The sequence below is a fragment of the Bison bison genome, unplaced genomic scaffold (assembly GCF_000754665.1).
Source record: "Bison bison bison isolate TAMUID 2011002044 unplaced genomic scaffold, Bison_UMD1.0 scf7180017462803, whole genome shotgun sequence".
NCBI classification, from domain to species: domain Eukaryota; kingdom Metazoa; phylum Chordata; class Mammalia; order Artiodactyla; family Bovidae; genus Bison; species Bison bison.
Genome location: NW_011372879.1, coordinates 19,968 through 28,949, shown reverse-complemented (window position 1 = coordinate 28,949; position 8,982 = coordinate 19,968). Strand labels below are relative to the sequence as shown.

Sequence of the window (8,982 nt, the reverse complement as noted above, 5' to 3'; positions counted from 1 at the left end):
CAGGCTACGCAGACACTGTCCACACGGGGCAGGATGGCAGCTGGCCAGGCAGCACACGTGGTGCCGGCAGGGGGAGCAAGGCCACTGCAGAGCGCACCAGCCGTGCCTGGAGAAGCAGTGGGCCTGGGGGCCACCGAGGAGGCCGCGCCTCACCTCCCGCCGGCGCAGGCATGCCTCTGTGTTTCAGAAAAGGGGCCCACGGACCAGCTTGGGCACAGGCCTGGGCGGCGCCCGTCTGACGCAGGCCACGCGCTGAGTGCAGAGCACAGGTGCCCTGTCTACCCGCGCTGCCCAGAAGGGACCACAGGCGGGAGGGGAGCGGAGGCCAAGGGCTCTCACTGCGAGAGCAGCCAGCAGACACCGGCGCAGGCACCGGGCCGAGCGGGCAAGTCTCCTGGTGAAGTAATGGCCCCAAGACCAGCATGCCGGGCCGGGGAGTGCCGCCAAGGTGGCGGGCAGGGCGGGGAGAGCCTGCGGCAGGAAGGGACGAGCCGGGAGGGCAGCAGCCGCGAGACAGCACAGTCCTGGCACACGAGGATTGCACCCGGCCTGGCCCTGGGTCCTCACTGTGCGTCGCCCCTGGAAGGGAATCTGGAGACGCAGCACCCACCCAGGAGGAGCCCGTGGGGACACGGGGAGGCTGTGGGCCGGGAGAGCCACTCCATAAACACTGTGTCCCTGGAGGAGTACAGAGACGAGGAAGCGGAAAGGAGAACCAGCCTGCAAACAGGTCTGCCGAGCAAGACGTGCAAGGTGGGCTCCACAGCCCTTTGCTCTGCAGCCAACAGCTTCACTCCGACAACGCCCTCCCACCCACACGCACCTGCTCTTCGATGAACCGCCTCTGCTTAAAGAGCTCCCAGTCCTCCGTCAGCATGCGCTGCTTGGTCTTCATTGTCATCTACGTGGAATGCACGGGGGATGCAAAGACAGAAAGTCTGAGTACCAGCAAGAGCCACCAGGACACTTTCGAGGGGAGAGACCGCGTGTGGAGACAGGAGAAGCTGCAACTACAGCAAGGTCGCCGGGCTCGCCGCCTCGGCGCTCACACTGACTCACTCAAAGTCTCCACAGCTGTCGTGCACGGAAATCAGATGGATCACACCAAAGAGAAACTGAGAGACCAGAGACGGGCCCACCAACACGGGGGGAGATGCTCCCCACTCGCTGCATGCCAGGGTGGGCGCCAGGGCTGCTGTCTGGCCATGAGCCTCAGCCCAAGACGAGCACGTCCCGGAGCCGGATGGCGGTGACCACCACAAGAGTGAGCGCGGCTGGCACAGCGGCACCACAGACTCGCAAACTGCAAGGGCGGCCCGGTCTGAGGAGGCAGACTTGACCACAACAAGTAAGAAACTGGGGGAACAGGAATTAGGAACGGGCTCAAGGCACTGATTTACGTGAAGGAGGAGACTATGAAATGACTAAGTGATAATCATATAGACGTATTCTTACAAATTATTAAAAGCTGAAGCATGACCGCTGAAAGGAAGGAATGGGATACATATCTTCCAAATGATTGGAATACTCGGAGGGGGGCATGTCCTACAAGGAAGGAAGCACCACCCACAGGGGCTCCCCTCCAGCCAACACAGGGCAGCTGCCCAACTGCCTACTAAACAGCCAATCACATCTTCAAGTCAGACAAAAACGACCAATACACCCTCCAAATGAAACAAGCATAACTTAATACAAAACTTCAACTAGTAAGGAAGTAAAGGCAAAAGCTGAAATTACTGGAAAAAGCCAGAAGTAAATGTGATCAGTAAACCCAAAAGTTGGTTCTCTGAACTTCCTGCCAGGCTGAACAAGGGAAGAAATGAACCACAGACACGGCGGGAGTGAGCACGGACACGGACACACAGGAAGGGGCTTTTCTGCAACAGGAGGACACGCGAGCACGGGATGCCTCTCAACGAAAGAAGAGCTGCACAGGCGGCTCTGCACGTTGTGCTTCAGAAGTCGAGTCGATGCACTGATGTTCCAAACAATACAGACTTCCGGCAGCTGGGGTGGCGGGCGTGTAGGGCGTGGGCAGGGCTGGGGGGAGGCCACGGGCACAGCTGGGGGAAGGCCGGGGGCACAGCTGGGGGGAGGGATGGGCAGAGCTGGCGGGAGGCCACGGGCACAGCTTGTGCATGAAGGCCGTGGGCAGAGCTGGGGGGAGGCCGTGGGCAGAGCTGGGGCGCCGGGAGCACTGCCTGCCGCCTGCCTGGCCTCCTGCCCGGCCCCCTCAGCGCTCTCTCTGCGGCCTGAAGCCAGAGGGAGGGAACGGACCGTCCTGCAGCCGTCAAGTCCCCACTGCTGTCAAGTATCCCTGAGCACAGCTTACACCCACCCCTGTATCTGAAGGATGTGGATAATTTCCCAGGCAAATATCAATTTGTAAAACTCACTTAAGAAGCAGAAATCCCCAAACAGGCTCATAAACACAGTGTTTACTGAAAAGGCAGTAAAAACACTGAGTCCCTCGTCCTCCTCCTGCAACAATGAACCAGGTCCCAGAGCCTTAGGTCGGGATCTACTGGTCTATCCTTCTCCTTCATGGAGCAGGAAAGTTGAACTATTCCTGAAAACCGAAAAAAAAAAAAAAGGAAAGCTTTTCCATTCATACTATGAGATTAGCATAACCTTTATACAAAACAAACAGGACCTGAAAGATGAAAACTCAGTAACACCTCAGAATACAGATGTAGTAATAAAGATCCTCAACAGAATACCTAATAATGGATTAAACAATAATATATACTCTAGTAGGGCTTAATTCCAGGAATGCAATATCTCAAAATTAGGAAGCCTAATGTAATTCAACACTAGAACTGGACATGGAACAGCTGAATGGTTCAAAACTGGGAAAGGAGCATGTCAAAGCTGTATATTGTCACCCTACTTATTTAACTTATATGCAGAGTACATCATGCGAAATGCTCGGTTGGATGAAGCACAAGCTGGAATCAAGATTGCTTGGAGAAACATCAATAACCTCAGATATGCAGATGACATCACTTTAATGGCAGAAAGCAAAGCGGAACTAAAGAACCTCTTGATGAAGGTGAAAGAGGAGAGTGAAAATGCTGGCTTAAAACTCAGCATTCAAAAAATGAAGACAATGGCATCCGGTTCCATCATTTCATAGCAAATAAACGGGGTAAAAGTGCAAACAGTGACAGATTTCATTTTTGTGGGGGGCTCCAAAATCACTGTGGACAGTGACTGAAACTATGAAATTAAAAAACACTTGCTCCTTGGAAGAAAACCTATGACCAACCTAGACAGCATATTAAAAAGCAGAGACATTATTTTGCCGACAAAGGTCCGTCTAGTCACAGCAATGGTTTTTCCAGTAGTCATGTCTGGATGTGAGAGTTGGACCATAAGGAAGGCTGAGCACCGAAGAATTGATGCTTTTCAACTGTGGTGTTGGAGAAGACTCTCGAGAGTCCTTTGGACTGCAAGGAAAACCAAGCAGTCCATCCTAAAGGAAATCAGTCCTGGGTGTTCTTTGGAAGGACTGATGCTAAAGCTCAAACTCCAATACTTTGGCCACCTGATGCGAAGAGCTGACTCATTTGAAAAGACCCTGATGCTGAGAAAGACTGAAGGTGGGAGGAGAAGGGGATGACAGAGGATGAGATGGCTGGATGGCATCTATTTGGAACTAGTCTGTTGTTCCATGTCCAGTTCAAACTGTTGCTTCCTAACCTGCATAAAGGTTTCTCAAGAGGCAGGTCAGGTGGTCTGGTAGTCCCATCTCTTTCAGAATTTTCCACAGTTTATTGTGATCCACACAGTCAAAGGCTTTGGCATAATCAATAAAGCAGAAATAAGATGGTTTTCTGGAACTCTCTTGCTTTTTCGATGATCCAGGGGATGTTGGCAATTTGATCTCTGGTTCCTCTACCTTGTCTAAAACCAGCTTGAACATCTGGAAGTTCAAGGTTCACGTCCTGTTGAAGCCTGGCTTGGAGAATTTTGAGCATTACTTTGCTAGCGTGTGAGATGAGCGCAATTGTGCAGTAGTTTGAACATTCTTTGGCATTGCCTTTCTTTGGGATTGGAATAGAAACTAACCTTTTCCAGTCGTGTGGCCACTGCTGAGTTTTCCAAATTGGCTGGCATATTGAGTGCAGCACTTTCACAGCATCATCATCTAGGATTTGAAATAGCTCAGCTGGAATTCCATCACCTCCACTAGCTGTGTTTGTAGTGATGCTTCCTAAGGCCCACTGGCTTCGCATTCCAGAATGTCTGGCTCTAGGTGAGTGATCACACCATCCTGATTATCTGGGTTGTGAAGATCTTTTTTGTACAGTTTTCCTGTGTATTCTTGCCACTTCCTCTTAGTATCTTCTGCTTCTGTTAGGTCCATAATATTTCTGTTCTTTATTGAGCTCATCTTTGTATGAAATATTCCCTTGGTATCTCTAATTTTCTTGAAGAGATCTCTAGTCTTTCCCACTCTATTGTTTTCCTCTATTTTTTACACCGATGACTGAGGAAGGCTTTCTTATCTGTCCTTGCTCTTCTTTGGAACTCCACATTCAGATGCTTATATCTTTCCTTTTCTCCTTTGTTTTTCGCTTCTCTTCTTTTCTCAGCTATTTGTAAGGCCTCCCCAGACAGTCATTTGGTCATAGCAAACACCCTCTTCCAACAACACAAGAGAAGACTCTAAACATGGACATCACCAGACGGTCAACAACAAAATCAGCTTGATTATATTTTTTGCAGCCAAAGATGAAGAAGCTCTATACACTCAGCAAAAACAAGACCAGGAGCTGAATGTGGCTCAGATCATGAACTCCTTCTTGCCAAATTCAGACTTAAAGAAAGTAGGGAAAACCACTAGACCATTCAGGTATGACCTAAATCAAATCCATTATGATTATTCACTGGAAATGGGAAACAGATTTAAGGGACTAGATCTCATAGATACAGTGCCTGATGGACTATGGATGGAGGTTCCTGACATTGTACAGGAGACAGGGATCAAGACCATCCCCAAGAAAAAGAAATGCAAAAAAGCAAAACGGCTGTCTGAGGAGGCCTTACAAATAGCTGTGAAAAGAAGAGAAGCGAAAAGCAAAGGAGAAAAAGGAAGACATACCCATATAGACCTTTAAACATGCTGAATCCTGCTTGTGCGTGTCCTGTTGAGGGTTCTGCATCGACACTCGTTACAGAACTAGCATGTCCTGTTGAGGATTCTGCATCGATGCTCATTACAGAACTAGCGTGTCCTGTTGAGGATTCTGCATCGACACTCGCAGAACTATAGTTTTGGTCTGTAGTTTTCTTGTAGTGTCTTTGGCATCAATGAGTTAGGAAGTGTTTCTTCCCTTTTAGTTTTCTGGAAAACTCTAAGAAGGGTGGGTATTAATTCTTAAACGTTTCCTAGAATTCACCTGTGAAGCCGCTGGGTCCTGAAATTTTCTTTGTTGTGAGATTTTTGATTACTGACCCAATATCCTCACTAGTTATAGGTTTACTGAGTTTCCCCACTTTCTCATGATTTAGGTCTCGCTGGTCCTGTGTTTCTGAGTTTGTCCATTTTGTCTAGGTCACGCACCCTGTTGGCTCGCAGGGTCCTCAGGCTGCCCTGCATCTCCTGCAGGGGTCCGGCCTGGTCGGAGTTGCCCTGGAGACCCCGCAGCCCTCACATCCGGACTCCAGGAGTCTGACTACAACTGTCCTCAGTACAGGCTTCTCAGTGGCAGCCTGTGAACCCCTGCCGCCAGTCTTCCAGCTCCTGGCCCGCCCTCCGGTGGATTCGCCAGGGAGCAGCGTTTCTGCCTACAGGTCTGTCACGACCGCAGATTCTCACAGGACCAAGAGGCAAGCCGAGGGAGAGCGCCAGCACCACCGGCCAGGATCACAGCGCACAGAGCCGGGGCGCCGTCGGACGGACGGTGTGCTGCTGTCCTCGCAGCAGCCTATCGTCCACATGGACCCAGAAGGTTCTCAGGGAACACCCACGGGGCTTGTGGGGTTTCAGACTGTCCAAATGCAGCTCTGGAGTCCAGAGCACCCTGAAGAGGGGCCCTACCTGAGGCGGGGAACCTGGCCTCAGATAGCTGAGCCCCACACTCGCTCGCAGCCCTGTGCTGGGAGGCATGGTGGGTCCCCACAACCCACGCTCCCCTAGCCCAGAGAGCAGGCTCCTCAGAGCAGGTGGCGAGCATGCATGGGGTGGGCTGTGCTCGTCCCCTTGGCCTGACTCAGCTGCTGGAGGTCCGGATGAAGGCTGCCTAGGGAGGGCAGTGGGAGGGCAGCAGCATCTGCCAAATGCACCTCAGCCAGGCAACGTGGGCCAGCCCTGCCCATAGGGGCTGAAGCTGAGGGGTCAGGAATCAGCGACAAGCACAGCTGGAGAACAAGTGTCACATGAAGAAAACCCCAAACCACCACTGCCCTCTGCGGGAAGCACAGGACAGTGGGCAGCGCGTCACAAGCACAGAGCAACTCCCGAGGCCACACGCCAGGGGCGCACGGGCTGCGAAGAGATCAGGTACGGCCGCACAGAACAAGCCGCCCCAGCCAAGCTCGGCTCAGCAGCGCCGATCCAGAAGGTTGCCAGCAGCACCGGTGGGCGGACAGCCCGACCACACAGGGGAGGATGGGGAGGAGAACTTTCCCATGTCCTGAACGAGACAGCCCCTGTGAATAGGACAGTCCCTGAGGCCGCAAGACTCCGGGGACTCCACGAAACATGGAGAGGCTGGAACAAATGGCGACCCGGGAACGTGTCCGACCCTTCCTGTGTCTCAACCCCTCATCTGGCTCAGGCAGCAGCTCTGAGACCAAGGACCACAGCAGAGGCCGGGCGGCATTCACGGTCGTGTTTGGAGACAGACACTAGCCCAGCGCACATCTTCAGCCAGAACCAAAGGCGCGTCTCCCCATGGCCTCAGAGGTGCGCTCTGAGCTCCGTCACGGCTTCCCTCAGCCCTCACCCCGTGCCCTCGGGAAAGCTCCGTGTCGAGCACCTCCCCGCCCCACCCCCCAGGTGAGGCAGGCAGCCAGCTCGTGCTGCCAGACAGGCTGGGGCACAGGGGCCTGTGCCCTGCCTCCCCACGCTGGACCCGCCGGCGTGCCCCAGGCCTGTGCTCCCATTCAGACGCGGCAGCGTGGGTGGACGAGGGGCGCTGTGGGTCCCTCGGGCGTGCGCCCCCAGGCTCCGGACGGCAAGTGTCAGTTCCCGAGGGCCGGAGCGGCTCCCAGAGGCCCCGCAGGCCGCACGGAGCCTGGGCGCCCCTCTTGCCCCGCCCCCGCCCCGGGCCCCCCAACCCCAGCGTCCACAGGCACGCCCCCCGGCACGCCCCTCGCGGGCACCCACCTGCTCGTCCACGTAGGCGTCAATCCTCTTCTGGCACTGCAGCCACTCGGCGGCCACGGCACGCAGCTCCTCCTCGGAGCGCTGGAACCGCTGCAGCAGCGCGCTGTACGTGTCCTCGCAGCAGCCGTCGTGCGTCGTGGTCCCCAGCCTGCGGACAGAGGCCTGTGACCGCCCTGCTAGCACCTTCCCTCCCGAGGCGGCAGGGGCCCCCACTGCACCGCCCCAAGCCTGCTGCCCAGCACGTGCAAGATATAGGCCAAGCGCCCAGAGCCGAGTCTGGCCGAAAGAAGCAGCTCAGACAAGGAACAGATCTGATAAAAAATGAGTGGTGAGGGACGCTGCTCTAAAAAGACTAAGGCCCAGAGACGCATTCACAACAAGTGGGCTGGAAAAGGATTCCTGCCCGTTCAGATACACTGATCCAGAGAAAACACAACATTTAATAAGAAATACAAACTCTGGGCCAGGCTTTCACATTAAGTACAACAGGAAATTCAATTCAAAAAAGTACAATTACAGTTTCATTTATTCTCTACCATACCTTGTTAAGAAAGATGGTAAGACGACAAATGAGAGAATTAACAGAAAACAAAAGACAGATAGCAGGTAAACAGCTGGATTTCTGAAGAAGGAGGCACTTGGGAGCGCGGGGAGGGGGCAGCTCGTCTTATGAGGCAGGCTGTCTTCAGAAACCGTTCGTTTTCCTAATCTCTGAACATGTCAACATCTGAGTCAAAATAACGGTAATAAAGACCTCCTAACAAGGAATTTCTAAATCCAAACCAACACTTATAACTGCTCAGGAGCACAGGCTGGTGTGCAGGGTTAATATCAGTGCTGTTTACACAGAAGAACTGGAAGCTGCCCACTGGGGTCAGAGCCCTACACCACACGGGGCTTCCCAGACTCTGAGAGATACCGACCTGCTTACGCCCAAACGCACATACACGCACTCACACATGCGTCCGAAATGGAAATGCTCCCACGTGAAGCAGAGCTAGGGCTATGCCATGTTCAAAATGCGTGTGTGTGCTGGGGCGGAGTGAGGCGTGGACGCTGGAAAAAAGTCTGGAAGCAACACCGAATTTTTTACGGTACTACTTTTCATCATGACTTCCTGTTTTCAGAACTTTATTTCTGAATTCCAGATTGCAATGGCAACCTAATGATTTTGTAATTAAAACAAACAACGTGACTGAAAAACAAGCAGGGTTCCATGGGTGCAGACAGCGCCCTCTCCCCGCTGGTGTCCACTGTGTGGAGACGCACACCGCGTGGACAGGGTCCTGTGTGCTGCAGCATCTGCATGGGTCCCGCGCATTGGAGGGAGACACAGAAACCCACGTCCCTGACAAGCTGTGCAGCAAAGGGCAGGCCGGGAGCCCGCTGGAACCACGGCGGCCCTGCGACGCCAGGGCTCACACCCCAGGACTGCCCTCCTAAGGCTGCGCCTGGCCCCAGGACACATCGCTCTTCAGCGCCCTGCCCCCCAGGCCTCGCCAAGCCGGCTCTGGGCTCCGTAGAGCACATGGGCACCCAGGGGAGAGTGTGGCAGCCCGTGAGGCAGTGACGTGGTCCTCCTGGGCCTCTACAGCCCCGTCATCACAGACCCGCCTCCCACGTGGGGCTGCCCTGCCTCCCCTGGG

The 8,982-nt window shown here is 54.0% G+C and overlaps 1 protein-coding gene across 1 annotated transcript in view; it reads right to left on the bottom strand.

Annotated features, from left to right (window-relative positions):
• FAM193A (family with sequence similarity 193, member A) overlaps positions 1 to 8,982 on the bottom strand; it is a gene marked incomplete at its 3' end in the record, with an annotated part of 40,675 nt that overhangs the window by 21,849 nt on the left and 9,844 nt on the right. Inside the window, exons 4-5 of the mRNA XM_010831999.1 lie at positions 7,337 to 7,484; positions 824 to 901 (exon numbers count right to left, since the gene is read on the bottom strand). Of these exons, the coding sequence (XP_010830301.1) occupies positions 824 to 901; positions 7,337 to 7,484 (226 nt within the window). The remainder of the gene's footprint in view (positions 1 to 823; positions 902 to 7,336; positions 7,485 to 8,982) is intronic.